Here is an 18,210-nt window from a genome sequence, read left to right as displayed (position 1 = left end):
CCACTTTACTCAGATATATATATATATATATATATATATATATATATATATATATAATTGAAAAGTATCAAAAGATAGTCCTTTAATACTCTAGTTTTAAACATTTCAAACTGTTATCGAAGGATGAGTTGTCTCATGCTACACAGGAACAAATCAACCATTCTTGCCTTTAGTGAATTGACTACATTATAGAGTAAAAAACCTTTACTGTTTGAATAGGAATTTTCCAATAAATTTTATAAAAAATCTAAAGCCTATATGTTGTGGAAAGAAAGTGTAGATGGCCAAAATGTGTCAGGTATAGAGGAAAAGGAGAGGGAGAGGGAGAGGGAGAAGGAGAGGGAAAGAAGGAGAGGGAGAGGGAGAGGGAGAGAGAGAAAGAGAGAGAGAGAGAGAGAGAGAGAGAGAGAGAGAGAGAGAGAAAGGCATTGGAAAGAGATGAGTGAGAATGAGTAAAATGGTTGCTTCTAGTGCTTCTAGTGCTGCAGACTAGAATGAATGCCAGAAGGAAGATCCTGAGGATATTTTAAAACTTTTTCTTAACATTGTAGAGGGGCTGGGTATTAGTCAGTTGATATTGCCAGGAAGCACAATCTCTTGCTCCACCATGTCCAAAATAATCTGTTTAAACATCTTGAAAGCTATGATTTTATTACCAGTGCTTTTGAACTTTGTGGGCTGATTATTTATTCTTTGAATTCAAGACAAATGGAGGGAACAAATTAAATTCTAATTTTCCACTTTTGGAAGTGGAGCTAAGAGCAAGTTCTTTTCCCCTCTAAATGTAAGCTGCAACAAAAGTCCATACTATATTAATAAATCAGTTAAGTATTAAGATTACTTCCTGTTTTTACTGTACTTAGTGGGGAAATGATGGAGGACCACTAGCTTAAAGAGATATAATGTGTTATAGCTTCCTACCATGCCAGATGATAATAATCCTAGGAGCTAAATACTATCATTACCCCTATTTTATAAGTTGCCCAAGACAGCAGATAGTAAGTGGCAGATTAGAATACTAATGTAGACATTGTTGTTTTAAAATCCATGTTTGTATTCACTATGTTGTGTTGCCTCTGAGGTCTAAGATGTCCCTTCTAGGTCTTTCTATGTTATTCTTTATGCATATATTGTGACATATTTTAATTACTTTCTGCCAAATTTTCTAGTCTGTGAGCTCCATAAAGACAAGGGTTATCTCTGTCTTATATGCCATGTCCTTATATGTGTATTTTTAAAAATACATAAATGAAAAAGCAATGATGTTACTAACTATAATTGACTGAACTCAAGTATTTACAGGAGTTGAGAAGAGAGTATATTAGCAATTAGTCAAGCGATGGCCTGTATAAAATATCATTTCTTCAGTTCAAGACATTTTTATAGATTTTTCTTGTCAGGCATTGAAACCAGTGATAATTAAATGCACTACATAGACCGAGTTTGGATCCCATTGGAAACAAACAAACAATTAAAAACATTGTTGGAAAAAAACTGGGGAAACCAAGCATAGACTGGGAATAAATTCTATCAAGGAATTATTGCTAAATGGGTTGATTTTGATAGTGGTACAGTAGTTATATTTTTAAAGTCCTTATCTATTACAGATACTTAATGAAGTATTTAGAGGTAAAACTATGATGTCTGGGATTTGCTTTAAAGTATTCCAGATGTATTCATGAATTACTTCTTCAAAGAGAAAACAATTTTTACTGAAAAAAAAATCCATAGAGACACATGGTGGCGCTGCAGGATAAGATGAAAACAGTGCATGGACCACACTGTGGACGCCATTATTCAAGGGAACAGAGAACAGTCAACTCATTCAAGAGAGGCAGTAAGGAGCTCCACTTTCAGAGCTGCCGGGAGGGCTCTACACCCTCCAGGGTTTACTTATTCTAAAAAATCAGAGCTTCGGCTTCCAAAATTAGGGTTAAACTTAAATTTTTCCACAAAGGAGATTGCTTGAAGGAACCATGGCGATCAGAGGAGCGCTCGCTTTGCGGAAAAGGCAAGTCGCAATTCTCTTTGTTTTGCTGGGATTGTCTGAGGCGGGTCCTGACTCTGTGCGCTATTCTGTGGCAGAGGAAGCAGAAATTGGCTCTTTTGTGGCCAATCTGGCAAGGGATCTGGGGCTTGGGGTGGAGGAGCTGTCCTCCCGGGAGGCCCGGATAATTTCTGATGATAATGGCAGGCATTTGCATCTCAATTTATTGACTGGGGATTTGCTCCTAAATGAGAGACTAGACCGAGAGGGGCTGTGCGGCTCTGCAGAGCCCTGCATGCTGCATTTTCAGGTGTTATTGCAAAACCCTTTAAAGTTTTTCCGGGCTGAGCTGCACATCAAAGATATAAATGATCACTCCCCTACATTCCTGGACAAGGAAATACTTTTGAAAATATCAGAAGGTACCACTCTTGGAACGGCATTTCCAATGGAGAGTGCCCAAGATTTGGACATAGGAAGCAACAGTCTCCAAAACTATAAAATTAGCCCCAATTCTCATTTCTACATTAAAATTCAAGACAGCGGTGATGGAAAGATATACCCAGAACTGGTCCTAGACAGAATGTTAGATCACGAAGAGGAGCCTGAGCTCAGATTAACACTTGTAGCACTGGATGGTGGGTCCCCACCCAGGTCTGGGACAACATTGGTCCTCATCGAGGTCTTGGACATCAACGACAACTCCCCTGAGTTTCCGCAGAGGCTCTATGAGGTGCAGGTCCCAGAGGACACAGCCATTGGCTCCTGGATAATCACCATCTCTGCTAAGGACTTGGATGCAGGACATTATGGGAAAATATCTTACCTATTTTTCCATGCATCTGAAGATATTCGTAAGACATTTGAAATCAACCCAACATCTGGTGAAGTTCGTTTGATATCTAGGTTGGACTTTGAAGTAATACAGTCTTACACTGTAAATATTCAGGCAACAGATGGTGGGGGGCTTTCGGAAAAATGCACTCTTCTGATTAAAGTAATGGACATAAACGATAACGCACCGGAAGTGACCATGTCATCAATTACAAACAGAATTCCAGAAAACGCGCCACAGACCGTCGTCGCTGTTTTTAGTATTCGAGACCAAGACTCTGGGGACAATGGAAGGATGGTTTGCTCTATTCAAGATGATCTCCCTTTTATCCTGAAACCAACATTTAAGAATTTTTTCACTCTGGTTTCTGAAAAAGCACTGGACAGAGAGATGAGGGAGGAGTATAACATCACCATCACCGTCACGGACATGGGGACCCCCAGGCTGGAAACCCAGCACAACATCACCCTGCTGGTCTCCGACGTCAACGACAACGCCCCCGCCTTCACCCAAACCTCCTACACCCTGTTCCTCCGCGAGAACAACAGCCCCGCCCTGCACATCGGCAGCGTCAGCGCCACAGACAGAGACGCGGGCGCCAACGCCCAGCTCACCTACTCGCTGCTGCCGCCCCACGACCCGCAGCTGCCCCTGGCCTCGCTGGTGTCCATCAACGCGGACAACGGCCACCTGTTCGCCCTGAGGGCGCTGGACTTCGAGGCGCTGCAGGCGTTCGAGTTCCGCGTGGGCGCCACGGACCGCGGGTCCCCCGCGCTGAGCAGCCAGGCGCTGGTGCGCGTGCAGGTGCTGGACGCCAACGACAACGCGCCCTTCGTGCTGTACCCGCTGCAGAACGGCTCTGCGCCCTGCACCGAGCTGGTGCCCAGGGCGGCCGAGCCGGGCTACCTGGTGAGCAAGGTGGTGGCGGTGGACGCGGACTCGGGCCAGAACGCCTGGCTGTCGTTCCAGCTGCTCAAGGCCACGGAGCCCGGGCTGTTCGGCGTGTGGGCGCACAATGGCGAGGTGCGCACGGCGCGGCTGCTGAGCGAGCGCGACGCGGCCAAGCACAGGCTGCTGGTGCTGGTCAAGGACAATGGCGAGCCCGCGCTGTCTGCCAGCGTCACGCTGCACGTGCTGCTGGTGGATGGCTTCTCGCAGCCCTACCTGCCGCTGCCGGAAGCGGCGGCCGACCAGGCGCAGGCCGACCCGCTGACCGTGTACCTGGTCATCGCGTTGGCGTCGGTGTCGTCGCTGTTCCTGTTCTCGGTGCTGGCGTTCATCGCGGTGCGGCTGTGCAGGCGGAGCAGGGCCGCCTGGGTGGGTGGCTGTTCGGTGCCTGAGGGCCACTTTCCGGGCCACCTGGTGGACGTCAGCGGTACGGGATCCCTGTCCCAGAGCTACCAGTATGAGGTGTGTCTGATGGGAGGTACTGGGACAGATGAGTTTAAATTTCTGAAGCCAATTATTCCCAATCTTCCAGTCCATGACACTGGTAGGAATGTAGAGGAAAATGAGAACTTTAGGAATAGCTTTGGATTCAACATCCAATAAAATTTTTATTTTAAACATTTAATCTTTCATTATTCTTGGCAAACTGGTAATACTTTGCCAATTTATAGTGGATTTCAGTTGTACCGTAGTTGCATGTATTATTCCTGAAGCTCTTGCATTTTGCTTTACAAATCTTTATTAGTTTGTGTGTTTTCTGTTTGTTTGTTTTTTCATTTATTTTGTCAAAAATGGCATATTGGGCTGGCCAGGTCGCTTAGTTGGTTATAAAGTCATCCTGATACATCAAGGTTGCGAGTTCAATTCCTTTTTAGGACTCACGCAAGTATCAACCAATGAATGCATAAATAAGTGGAACAACAAATCGACGTTTCTCTCTCAAATCAATTTTAAAAGTTGAAAAATGGCATGTTAAAGAAGTTATTGCTCATTTTTTGTGGTAATAGATTGTTATGCAAAACAATGTTGTTGATTATTTGGAGTTGCAATCTAATGTGTTAAGAGCGAATGCCACAATATATTTAATTTACTTCTAGACATTTCGTTAAAGCATAGCTAAAGCAAAAATTTTAAATGCTGCTGAATCTGGGTGAAAAGAAATTGGATTTTATCATATTATTCTCCTTGAAAACTTTTCATTATAAACATTAAAAATGCTAACTTACTGTATTCAGTACTAGAGTACCTTTTTTGTTAGTTTATAGTAAAGTGTTTTTTTGAGATTTTACTTTTTGACAAAATAAAAGTGACCACATTGGAAATTATTGATTTCTTAAGTAACTTTTCTTTATTGTTGTTGATGCTGATGCTGATTTGGGAGAAGAGTCTTACAATGTTCTGATACTTTATATCCCTGTTTTGTTTTCTGTAAATATACCCTGTTTGCTAGTTTAAATTTGTATTATTTTATATTGTTTATTACTTAACTAGAATGTAGTCTATGGTATTATCTTGAGTAAACAATCCTCCAGCAGAAAAGTACAGGTGAAAAAATTTCTTAAGAAATTGAAATGAAAATCCACACTGTTAATGAAATAAAGGAGGAAGACATTGGATGTATAGTACAGTGCCATGTACCCATATAATACATAATACCATATTTGTAGAAAATACAAATATATAAATAAACATAATGGAAGGAGAGAAGAAGAAACAGATGTAGGAAAGGAGACATGTGTTTATATGTAGGAGGATTAGGGTGCAGTGAGAAGTGAGAAATATAGCAATGTCCATGACCGAAATTGTCTCTTCTAAGAGATTGTTCAAATTGATTGCAGCATTATGAAGTTGATTTAGTATTGATCAGTTGCTAAAAATAGATATTATTTCTCTATGCTCTTGAGAAGATCAATCCCCTGAACCCCATGAAACCTAAGAATTTACTTGTAATTTTGAGACATACCAAGTGATACTTTACATTTTTAATTAGGATGGTATAGATTGTGTAGACCAACACTTCCACTGAAAATAATGACCTAAAAAAGCACATATATTGTCAGGTCACAGTTACTATTTAAAAGTAACCTTAAAAGATAAATGAGCCCCATATCCACTTTTCCCCTGGGAACACTTGGAATCCTGGGAAATGTGAGCCTCTATTTTGATGGTTTATATAATAAGGGAGAAGCATAACAAATTAAGAAATTTATAGAAGACCCTCACATTAATAAATATGAATCCCTAAGAACCACATCTTAACCAGTAGGTGGGTGATCCTTCGTGTGGAATATCAGCTTTGAACTTGAATTTTGATTTAAGGTGACAGATCCTAATAGAACCAAATGCAGACCTTCTATGAAGAAGGCTTATTCATTCTAAGCCTAGAACTATTATATAAATAATTTTAGTTAACTTTAACACAAAAATAACTGCATACACAAAGAAACATGACACTATGAGTGAGAGCCAGCAGGAGGGAAAAAAGAACACAGAAATAAATTTGCAAACACTTCAAATATCTTCATTATCGGACACAGTCCATAATATGCTAATCACTCTAATTGAAGTAAAGTTATATTTAAAGATGTATAGAAAATAAATTTGAAAGGTTAAAAGACAACAGAATAGAACTGAAAAATATGATAATCAAAATTTGAAACTGAATAAAAGTTTTAATAGAAAATTAGATATATCCAAATAAAGAATTCATGAAGTGAAAGAAGTCAGAATATAATTTATCCAGCATGCAGCTCAGAGAGTTAATAAGATGAAAAATACAAAGAAGATGGTTAGAAACATAGGATAGAATAAAAAGGTTTAACATATATTTAACCAGAATTACAGAAGGATCAATTATTTGAAAAAAATAATTGCTGGGAATTTCCAGAATTGATGAAAACACCAATGCAGTTTTAAGACATCCAAATAAATCTAACAGTATAAATAAAAGATATTCATACCGTGCTTGCTTCGGCAGCACATATACTAAAATTGGAACGATACAGAGAAGATTAGCATAGCCCCTGTGCAAGGATGACATGCAAATTCGTGAAGCGTTCCATATTTAAAAAAATATATTTATACCTAGAAACATCATTGTAAAATTTCAGAAAGCCCAAAACAAAGAAATCTTTTTTTAAAAGTAACCCCCCCCCCCAAAAAAGTAAAAACCACGGGGAAAAGACATTTAACCTTTAAACACAAGACTATTAGAGTGACAGCTATGTTCCATGTTGACAATTTCTCAACAGTAGCAATGGAAACTAAAAGAAAATAAGATATCGTCAATGTGCTGAAAGAGCCCAGCTGGTGTGGCTCAGTAGTTGAGCGTTGACCCATGAACCAAGAGGTTCCCCATTGATTACTGGTCACAGGCCCCAGATGCAGGTTTGATCCCCAGTAGGGGGTGTGCAGGAGGCAGCCTATAGATGTCTTTCTCTCATCAATGTTTCTACCTATCCCTCTTCCTTCCTTTCTCTCTAAAATCAATAAATACATATACAAATGTGTTGAAATAAATTAGCAAACTTTCCTACCTAAATAGTTTTTGCACATAAGAGTCATCAAATGAGAGCCCTGGCCGGTTTTGGCTCAGTGGTTTGATTCTTAGTCAAGGGCACAGTCAGGATGCCAAGTGTCTCTCTCACATGGATATTTTTCCTCTCTCTCTCCCCTCCCTCCTACTGTCTCTATAAATAAATGGAAAAATATCCTCTAGTGAGGATTAACAACAACAAAAAAGAATCATCAAATGAGAGAATCAAACCAATTGGATATCAGTTTGGTTTTTAAATGAATCAAGATCATAAGAGAGAATTGCTGTAAAGACATTTTACTCTCAAATATACAACTTCTTATAGTTTTCCTCTGTCCATGCCATACCACAATTCTGAATTAAGGAGTTTCTAGCCTTCTTCATCTTTAGTAACATCCACTTCTAGTCTAGTCGAGTCACCTATGAATATGGCCACTTCCTGGAGATGGTAGTCTCGAAGAACTGAAATCACATAGTCAAACATACTTCTCTTAACCTACAACTTATATTCTTTCTTGAAGGGCTCCAATCACCATTTATACCAATAAATTCTAAATTTGTCTCTGCAGCCCAAACCTCTTTTCTCACTTGCATTTATATAACGGAAGCTCATTTACATAAATATTTAAATGGATGCTCTATGGATATCTCAAACTCAACATGTTTTAAGTTAAAATTTTCCCTTCCTAAAAAATGAAACATCTTCTCCAGCTTTATAGCCATTTTCTCATCTCCCCTTCTTGTATTTACTTTATCAGTTGATAGTGCTATCATTTACTCAGTTCCCTAAGCCTCAGTTCCTTCTTATTCGAGTGCCTCTATATCTAGTCTATCACCACATCCAATATATTTTATCTTGATTATTTTAATTACTGCATTGCTAGTTGAGGCCAATCTCATCTCTTACATGCATTATTGCAACAACTTCTAATCAGTCTCCTGCCTCTAGTCTTACTCCTTTCTAATTTATTCTTAACTCCAAAATAGGATGATCTTTTGAAAAGTAAAAATATGGCCATGTCATTTTTCTATTTAAAACCTTTCATAATCTTGCATTTCCACTGATGTAGAGTTCGAATGGCATGACACAAAATATTTGCTTATCTTTTCAGTCTCAACTCTCACAGTTTCTTTCCTTTTGCTGTATTGCTCAACCATATTGATCCTACTTCAGTTCTTCCAAAACAAGTCTTTCATTTTGGATATCATGTTTTTAATTTTCCTGGAAATTTCACCCCACACTGAATTTTGGTTTGGATTCCTCATACTCATCTTTTATGTATCAATTTAGAATATCCTTTTTACAGAAAAGTTTTTTCTGTACTTCCAAATTCTGGTTAGACAACCCTCACCTTTGCTCTTATAGTTGCATATACTTTTGCTATCATGCCATTCACTATGCTCTGTTTTTAATGTGTGATCACTTCTCTGCCTCCACATTTCAGGACAGAAACTATGTCTGTCTGTTTACTACTCTATTCCTAACATTTATCACCAGGCCTAGCACAAAATATATGATCAATAAATATTTGCTGAACAAATTGTTGAATGGATACTTTTGGAAGACCTGGATCTGCAAATGAAACTCAGTTCCACAACTAAATTGGGGTCTAATTTGTTCAACTTTTTTTAATGTTCAGAAACTAGACATATTTTATTCATTACTGTTGAGTATTTGTTTACTTTTTACTGCTGCCAGATAAGTTTCCTATGGAGGATCCCTAAATAAATGGTACCATTTACCAAATCTGAAATGTCAGCCTCCCCCAAACAACTATTTGCATATACCAGGTTCAGTTTCCAATGAACCCTATTCTTAATGTCTTAGAGTATTTGTTGACAGCTAGGGACAACTAAGACCTCTAGTTTTCCTGGAAACTTCTTGCCCACTAAGTCTATTACATAGGAGAGTCATCCTAACTATTTTTAGTTGTTTTATATATTGTCTTCATAACTTATTTGAAGATGAGAGAGCATAACTTATTTGAAATTGGGGCTATATCTTCAATATATGCTTTTTATAGCCATGACAGTTCTAGCCAATTGTGGTTTGCTGTGTTAAGGAATGAACAGCATCACATATCACAAAGAATGTAACTTAGAAAAGAAAATAGGAATTTAGGAGAGAATATAATTTAAATCCATCAATCCAACACACAAGGTAGAGCAATCTTCTGTCTCAACTTACTTGATTTTGTTTAAAACCTGAGAATCTGTAGAGTCACTTGGTGGCGCTGCAGGATAAGATAGGGTAGTTTTTGTTACATCAGAAGCCACTGGCTTCCATTAACCAGTGGAGCTGAGAGCGCTAAAGAAGCAGGAAGGGGAAAAGAGGCTTTCAAAAGAAAGCTAGGCTGCCAACAAAAGCCTCACAGCGGGATTATAAATCTATAGATTACTAAAGGTCCAGGCTGATTGAGAGGAGCAACTCCTGGAGCTGTTTGAGATTGAGCTGAAACATTCCCAAAGAAAGGCGTTTGGCTAAGGAGCCATGGAGCTGGGAGAGGAGAGCCCTCAGCATATAAGGCAAGTGCTGCTTTTCTTTGTTTTCCTGGGAGGGTCTTTGGTGTGTTCAGAGACCAGGCGCTATTCTGTGGCAGAGGAAACGGAGACCGGATCCTTTATAGCCAACGTGGTGAAAGACATAGGTTCAGGTGTGGAAGACCTGGCTGCGCGGGGGGCTAGGGTCATCTTTGACGATTATAAATCATACTTGTGGTTGGATCCGCAGACTGGCAACTTGCTTTTAAATGAGGAATTGGACCGGGAGGCACTCTGCGATCTCACGGAGCCATGTATGTTGCATTTCCAGGTGTTACTGGAAAATCCTTTACAATTTTTTCAGGCTGAGCTTTGGGTTAAAGACATAAATGATCACACTCCCACATTCCTAGATAAAGACATACTTCTGAAAATCTCGGAAGTTACTGCTCCAGGAACCGCATTCCAAATGGAGAGTGCTCAGGATTTGGATGTAGGAAAGAATGGCGTCCAAAACTACACATTAAGTCCCAATCCTCATTTCCACCTCAAAGTACAAGACAGTGATGAGGGCAGAAAATACCCTGAGCTGGTACTGGACCAATCTCTGGATCGAGAAAGGGAGCCTGAGATTAGATTAACGCTAACAGCCTTGGATGGTGGGTCTCCGCCCAGGTCTGGAACTGCAGTGGTTCGTGTTTTGGTTTTAGATATCAATGACAATGCACCGGAGTTTGAGAGGCCAGTCTATGAGGTTCAGGTACCAGAAAACAGCCCTCTGGACTCCTTAGTCATCAAGGTGTCTGCTACAGATTTAGACGCAGGAATAAATGGAGAACTAACTTACTCATTTTCCCACGTCTCCAAAGACACACGGAAAACATTTGAAATCCATCCAATTTCTGGCGAAGTCCACTTAAAAGCGCGCCTGGATTTTGAGTTAGTTCAGTCTTACACAATAAATATTCAGGCCACCGATGGTGGGAGTCTCTCAGGAAAATCAGCAATTTTGGTTCGGGTTGTAGATGTGAATGACAACCCTCCGGAAATAGTCATGACATCTCTTACCAGCCCCATACCAGAAAATTCCTCGCCTGAAATGGTGGTCGCTGTTTTTAGCTTACGAGACCAAGACTCTGGAGATAACGGGAAGATGGTTTGCTCAATTCAGGACAATCTCCCTTTTCTCTTGAAGCCTACATTTAAGAACTTCTACACGCTGGTAACAGAACGGCCATTGGACCGAGAGACCAGTACCGAGTACAACATCACCATCACGGTCACCGACTTGGGGACCCCAAGGCTGAAAACCCAGCACAACATCACCCTGCTGGTCTCCGACGTCAACGACAACGCCCCCGCCTTCACCCAAACCTCCTACACCCTGTTCCTCCGCGAGAACAACAGCCCCGCCCTGCACATCGGCAGCGTCAGCGCCACAGACAGCGACGCGGGCGCCAACGCCCAGCTCACCTACTCGCTGCTGCCGCCCCTCGACCCGCAGCTGCCCCTGGCCTCGCTGGTGTCCATCAACGCGGACAACGGCCACCTGTTCGCCCTGAGGGCGCTGGACTTCGAGGCCCTGCAGGCGTTCGAGTTCCGCGTGGGCGCCACGGACCGCGGGTCCCCCGCGCTGAGCAGCCAGGCGCTGGTGCGCGTGCAGGTGCTGGACGCCAACGACAACGCGCCCTTCGTGCTGTACCCGCTGCAGAACGGCTCCGCGCCCTGCACCGAGCTGGTGCCCAGGGCGGCCGAGCCGGGCTACCTGGTGAGCAAGGTGGTGGCGGTGGACGCGGACTCGGGCCAGAACGCCTGGCTGTCGTTCCAGCTGCTCAAGGCCACGGAGCCCGGGCTGTTCGGCGTGTGGGCGCACAATGGCGAGGTGCGCACGGCGCGGCTGCTGAGCGAGCGCGACGCGGCCAAGCACAGGCTGCTGGTGCTGGTCAAGGACAATGGCGAGCCCGCGCTGTCTGCCAGCGTCACGCTGCACGTGCTGCTGGTGGATGGCTTCTCGCAGCCCTACCTGCCGCTGCCCGAAGCGGCGGCCGACCAGGCGCAGGCCGACCCGCTGACCGTGTACCTGGTCATCGCGTTGGCGTCGGTGTCGTCGCTGTTCCTGTTCTCGGTGCTGGCGTTCATCGCGGTGCGGCTGTGCAGGCGGAGCAGGGCCGCCTGGGTGGGTGGCTGCTCGGTGCCTGAGGGCCACTTTCCGGGCCACCTGGTGGACGTCAGCGGCACAGGAACCCTGTCCCAGAGCTACCAGTATGAGGTGTGTCTCACGGGAGGCTCTGGGACCAGTGAATTCAAGTTCCTTAAACCAGTTATCCCCAGCCTCCCGCCCCAAAATCCTGAAAAGGAGGAAAGCCACACCTTTCTCAATGGCTTTGGGTTCAATTAGGAATTCCATTATTATGCAAAACTTGTAGAAAGAGTGCTATTTCTTTGTAAAATTTATTCATTGTAATGTAAAATTATTTCTTTTGAGTAACCTCACTAAGAGCTCAGAAATTTTAATGTATACTTTCTGCTCTTCTTTATATTAACTGGAAAAAAACTGAGGGAGCTAGAATTTGTTTAGTCTTTCTTCCAAAATGCAACCTCAAATAATTTATTTACACGACGGAGCAAAAGTAGGTTTACAGTTATTCATATGGAAAATAATACAAGAACAAACTGTGGCCCTAACCAGTTGGGCTCAGTGGATAGAGCGTCAGCCTGCGGACTCAGGGGTCCCAGGTTCGATTCAGGTCAAGGGCATGTACCTTGGTTGCTGGCACATACCCAGTGGGGAGTGTGCAGGAGGCAGCTGATCGATGTTTCTCTCTCATTGATGTTTCTAACTCTCTTTCCCTCTCCCTAATTCTCTGTAAAAAATCAACCAGTAAAAAAATATATAAAACCTCTTGACTTAAAAAAAAAAAGAACAAATTGTGTTTCACGTGTTAACAATTGTGAACCTACCTCTGCCCACCCTGTATACAGCATTTTCCCTTCTAGGTTAATTGCACACACAGCTCAGTCATAGTCTCTGGGTGTTCTGGGTTCTGAACGCTTTCACCAAACCAGTTTTTATGTTTGATAGTATTATTATAGAGGAAATGCATGCTATGAATCAAAACATAATTGCTTTGTCATCTGCTTAGGTTGATTTTTAATGTTACCTTTTAAAGGTATTTTAAAGTATAATCAATTTTTCTATTCTCTTCTGCCAAATATTTCAGATAATTTTTTCTCCATTTAGGTATGTTTCTGTGTAAATATTTTGTGAATTGTTTATATTGCTGATAGGTAGTGTATTAAAATAAATTCTAATCTTGTTCAGATTAAGGCAGATATTTAGCCACATCATTTATGGATTATATGGGTTGATTCATGTCTGAGAGCTCCCCAGTATGATCCAAGAGAGATAAACACTATTTAGATGTTTGTTCCATTTTCTTTACTTTTCCTGACTATTTTGATTGGTTCAGCAACAGGCTCCTGATTAAAGCAGAAATAGTCATATTCTCCAAGCCCTTAAATTGGCAATTAAGATGCAGCTCACCTATTTTTTCTTGATTGCTTGTAACTAGAAAATAAATGTTCAACATAGGCTGAAGTAGCCATGTTTAGCCCTGTTTGGGCTTGCAACATAGAATCACAGGTAAAGAGCAAGAACAGAGGGGAGGAAGAAAGGGAAGGAAAGAGTAAAGGTGAGAATGAATAAGGAAGTGGAGGAAACAGAAACCTAAGAAACAGTAGAGACTAAGACAGCTATGCACTTGGTTCTAGACCTATCAGTTTCTCATTCCAGTGTCTCCAAGTCCCCAGAGTCTTGCTGCCTTTGAGTTTTACAATAAGACTCCAGTTTCCTAATAATAAAACTTTTGTATTTAACCCATGGGGGGATTACTGGAAACCAAAAGAGACAAGAAAGATACGTGCAGTCTTGAGTACTCAATTAGCCTATGTAACAGCAAACCTAGGTCCTTTGTTGCATGCTTCTAATATTAACTTAGCCAATGAATGGAATAACAACTGTACAAGCTTTGAGATAATTAATCTGTACTAGAGAATTTTGTTAGAAACCTTAATTTTATAAATAATTGGCAAAGTCTTTCAACAGAAGAAATGCTACAAAGGGTTTTATGGAACGTTTTTCTAACAAGTTTCCCTCCATTATTGTATGTGCCCCAGGACTAGTTTTTCAAAGTAACACTTAGATTGGTATTGTTTGAGTGTCTATACCTTTTCTCAGGATCATCAGACATGTGGACATAATTATTTTATCATTTAATGTAAAATCTTCAGAGTCTACAAATAATGTAGTTTCTAGATTATATGGGTTGATACATGATTTTAAGAATAATACAGTATTTGGTGGACACATACTCTATTATTAAAAAGGCTCATAAAAGTTTAGGTTTCCTGCCAAGTCTACAAGCTTAAATTTTTCTCCTTAAAAGAGAAAAATAAGGAGAATTTTTTTCTGAGAGATGACAGATGGGAATGAAAAACTAATTTTGATGCATTTGCTCACTGACATAGATACCAGCTTCTATTGGTTAATTTTTTTAATGCATGAATATTAAGGGCACATTTTCTTGCCTATTTAATTTCATAGTAGAGAGGTTGGATCCATGACCAAGATCTCTGAGGAAAATTCTTAGATGTAACTGTAACCAGCATGTTCTCATATTTTGAAGGTTGATTTAATTAAATTTGTTTCACTAATAGAAGAAAACATTCTAAAATAGAATGATTTGTACCTCAATAGAATTGAACCAATATTCAACACAATGTTTACATGAGGCCCAAGCTGTTTTCCCTGTTATCCAGGTGATTGGAGTGCCAGACTATGTTATACTGTTGGTTATTTAAACAATATTAAAGTATTGTTTAAAATTTGGTGCAACTGGGGAGACTCCAGGTCCCTTACCCCAAGATATTTTTTCCATCCTTAGGAGTAAAAACTTTTTTCTAGGGTGTCAGGATCTCCAGTTACCCTCAAGAGCTACGTGAGTTGCTTGCTAAAAGTAAATTGTGTTTTCTACTTGGGAATAAGTTTAACCTGCTGTTTCAAATAAACCTAACTTATTTTCTTCTGCACTTTAGTTACTACTGTAACTTTAGCTTTTTAGTATATTTGTAATGTTGACTTCCCTACTTTTCAAGATCTCAGTGAATGTTAACTTCAACATGTATATATCTTAGTTTTAGTAACAGATGTAGATGCTTTTTACAAATAGTTTTAGATAATTAATAGTCAATACAACAGTGCTTACAGAGATATTGAGACAATATCTGTAGACAATATTTATAAATAAGCTACCCACAATCCCTTAAGCTATTTATTTAGTTTGCATAATAAACCAGTTCTAGCTGGTCTGTCACTTAAGTTTATACTCTTGGAGTATGTAAATGAATCTCTTCATCTACCTTGCTGGCAGTGTGTTAAGAGTTTGATTTCTTTAGGAATAGACTGATAACTACCCATCTTTTTCTACTCAATTCCCCCAGAATACAGATAGTATAGTAGACTTTATATTGTAAGCTTCAGAACAACAAAGAAGGTATGTGTATTCCCACCACTTAGTATACTGCCTGACATATAATATGAAATCAATAAGGTTTGCTGAATAAACAAATAAATACAGTTAGCTTTGTTCTTGCATCATTTCCCAAAGTGGCTGGCACCATTTCCACATTCACAATCTCACAGGAAAATAGAAGTTACAATTTTATTTATAAACCACCCGACATATAATCCGTGGTGGTGGTTGTGTATGTGTGTGTGCATAAATCAAGTAGAAAGCTTTTTGTAGCATTTCCAGCAAACTAGGTTTAAGTGCAACACATGGTGGCGCTGTAAGCTAAGGCTTCGAAAAAACAGACCTGCGGAGGGGAGGGTTCCGGTTCTGGTGGTCATTACACAGATCTAAGGAAGAGAGGAGGACCCTTAACGGAATTACCCTGCGGCAAGGACTGATTCCCGGGGCAGACTTCCTGCAGACCCAACAGGCAGCCGACCCCAAAGACTTCTGGCGCTGAAAAAAATGGAGGCTGAAGAGGAGCGCTTTCCTACACTAAGGCAAGTCCTGCTTCTCTTTGTTTTTCTGGCTCAGACTAGCGCAGAGCAGAAAGGTTATAGCGTCGCAGAAGAAACAGAGGGTGGTTCTTTTGTAGCCAATCTAGCAAAGGACATAGGGCTGGAGGTAAGGGAGCTGTCTGGGCGGAGGGCTCGTGTCATTTTTAACAACAACAGAGAACATTTTCAGCTGAACCTTCAGACTGGAGATTTACAAGTACATGAGAAACTGGATCGGGAAGAGCTGTGTGGTCCCACTGAGCCTTGTGTGCTGCAATTCCAGGTGTTACTGGAAGAGCCTTTGGAAGTCTATAGGTTTAAGCTTTTGGTCCGTGACATAAATGACAATTCACCTGTGTTCCCGAAAGCAGAAATGATTTTGAAAATCATGGAAAGTACTCTTCCAGGGACTGTGTTTCCCCTGAAAAATGCACAAGACTTGGATGTGGGCATCAATAATGTTCAAAACTATACCATCCACCCCAACTCCCACTTCCACGTTCTTACCAGAAATGGCAGTGAGGGCAGAAAGTACCCAGTGCTGGTTCTGGACAAAGCTCTAGATCGCGAGGAGCAGCCCGAGCTGAGGTTAACGCTCACGGCAGTAGATGGCGGAGCTCCTCCCAAATCTGGCACCGCCCTGGTCCTCATTGAGGTGTTGGATATCAATGACAACGCCCCTGAGTTTGTGCAGCCGCTCTATAGAGTGCAGATCCTGGAGAACAGTCCTCTGGGCTCCCTTGTTGTCACTGTTTCCGCTAGGGATTTAGACACGGGAATAAACGGGGAAGTGTCCTACTCATTCTTTTATGGCGATGAAGAGATTACTAGGACATTTGCACTTAATGAACGCACAGGTGAAATTACAATCATTAGGAAACTAGATTTTGAAAAAACTGTTTCATATGAGGTGGATATTAAGGCGTCTGATGGGGCAGGTCTTTCTGGAAAATGCACTGTCATAATACAGGTGGTGGATATAAACGACAACACCCCAGAACTGAAGGTGGTTTCACTTACAAGCTCCATTCCAGAAAATTCCCCGGAAATGACCATAGCTCTTTTCAGTGTTCAAGACCCAGACTCTGGGGAGAATGGAAGGATGGTGTGTTCCATTCAGGAAGATCTCCCTTTCACGCTGAAACATTCCGTTGAGAATTTCTACAAGCTGGTAACAGAAGGACCTCTAGACAGAGAGAACAAGGCCGAGTACAACGTCACCATCACCGTCACGGACATGGGGACCCCCAGGCTGGAAACCCAGTACAACATCACCCTGCTGGTCTCCGACGTCAACGACAACGCCCCCGCCTTCACCCAAACCTCCTACACCCTGTTCCTCCGCGAGAACAACAGCCCCGCCCTGCACCTCGGCAGCGTCAGCGCCACAGACAGAGACGCGGGCGCCAACGCCCAGCTCACCTACTCGCTGCTGCCGCCCCGCGACCCGCAGCTGCCCCTGGCCTCGCTGGTGTCCATCAACGCGGACAACGGCCACCTGTTCGCCCTGAGGGCGCTGGACTTCGAGGCGCTGCAGGCGTTCGAGTTCCGCGTGGGCGCCACGGACCGCGGGTCCCCCGCGCTGAGCAGCCAGGCGCTGGTGCGCGTGCAGGTGCTGGACGCCAACGACAACGCGCCCTTCGTGCTGTACCCGCTGCAGAACGGCTCCGCGCCCTGCACCGAGCTGGTGCCCAGGGCGGCCGAGCCGGGCTACCTGGTGAGCAAGGTGGTGGCGGTGGACGCAGACTCGGGCCAGAACGCCTGGCTGTCGTTCCAGCTGCTCAAGGCCACGGAGCCCGGGCTGTTCGGCGTGTGGGCGCACAATGGCGAGGTGCGCACGGCGCGGCTGCTGAGCGAGCGCGACGTGGCCAAGCACAGGCTGCTGGTGCTGGTCAAGGACAATGGCGAGCCCGCGCTGTCTGCCAGCGTCACGCTGCACGTGCTGCTGGTGGATGGCTTCTCGCAGCCCTACCTGCCGCTGCCGGAAGCGGCAGCCGACCAGGCGCAGGCCGACCCGCTGACCGTGTACCTGGTCATCGCGTTGGCGTCGGTGTCGTCGCTGTTCCTGTTCTCGGTGCTGGCGTTCATCGCGGTGCGGCTGTGCAGGCGGAGCAGGGCCGGCTGGGTGGGTGGCTGTTCGGTGCCTGAGGGCCACTTTCCGGGCCACCTGGTGGACGTGACAGGTACTGGGACCCTGTCCCAGAGCTACCAGTATGAGGTGTGTCTGAATGGAGGCTCAGGAACCACCAGAGAGTTTAAGTTCCTAAAATCTGTTGCCTCCAACCATCCGGGGTCTGTGAATGGTGTGGAGGAAAACTCTAATTTTGTAAATGGTTTTGGATTCAATTAGGAATTTG

General features: G+C 42.8%; 3 protein-coding genes and 1 non-coding gene across 4 annotated transcripts; all 4 read left to right on the top strand.

The window, feature by feature from the left end:
• On the top strand, positions 1–5,666 carry PCDHB14 (protocadherin beta 14). The gene has a single exon (XM_070414780.1). The coding sequence runs from the start codon at positions 1,977–1,979 to the stop codon at positions 4,371–4,373; it is 2,397 nt and encodes a 798-aa protein (XP_070270881.1). The 5' UTR covers positions 1–1,976; the 3' UTR covers positions 4,374–5,666.
• Positions 5,667–6,731: 1,065 nt separating this feature from the next.
• Positions 6,732–6,838, top strand: LOC139011991 (U6 spliceosomal RNA). The gene has a single exon (XR_011471780.1). It is a non-coding gene; the product is annotated as a U6 spliceosomal RNA (small nuclear RNA).
• Positions 6,839–8,988: 2,150 nt separating this feature from the next.
• On the top strand, positions 8,989–12,194 carry LOC139010388 (protocadherin beta-18-like). Its single transcript, XM_070414777.1, has one exon. The coding sequence runs from the start codon at positions 9,797–9,799 to the stop codon at positions 12,182–12,184; it is 2,388 nt and encodes a 795-aa protein (XP_070270878.1). The 5' UTR covers positions 8,989–9,796; the 3' UTR covers positions 12,185–12,194.
• A 3,622-nt stretch (positions 12,195–15,816) lies between these two features.
• On the top strand, positions 15,817–18,210 carry LOC139010390 (protocadherin beta-15-like). The gene has a single exon (XM_070414779.1). The coding sequence runs from the start codon at positions 15,822–15,824 to the stop codon at positions 18,201–18,203; it is 2,382 nt and encodes a 793-aa protein (XP_070270880.1). The 5' UTR covers positions 15,817–15,821; the 3' UTR covers positions 18,204–18,210.

This window comes from Myotis yumanensis, unplaced genomic scaffold (assembly GCF_028538775.1).
Source record: "Myotis yumanensis isolate MYYU_CA2020_CCGP unplaced genomic scaffold, mMyoYum1.0.hap1 SCAF_5, whole genome shotgun sequence".
Lineage (NCBI taxonomy): Eukaryota > Metazoa > Chordata > Mammalia > Chiroptera > Vespertilionidae > Myotis > Myotis yumanensis.
This window is presented reverse-complemented; position numbering and strand designations above follow the sequence as displayed.

Coding starts and splice junctions, on each gene's coding strand:
- LOC139010390 (XM_070414779.1), top strand. CDS start 15,822: ATGGAGGCTGAAGAGGAGCGCTTTCCTACACTAAGGCAAGTCCTGCTT.
- LOC139010388 (XM_070414777.1), top strand. CDS start 9,797: ATGGAGCTGGGAGAGGAGAGCCCTCAGCATATAAGGCAAGTGCTGCTT.
- PCDHB14 (XM_070414780.1), top strand. CDS start 1,977: ATGGCGATCAGAGGAGCGCTCGCTTTGCGGAAAAGGCAAGTCGCAATT.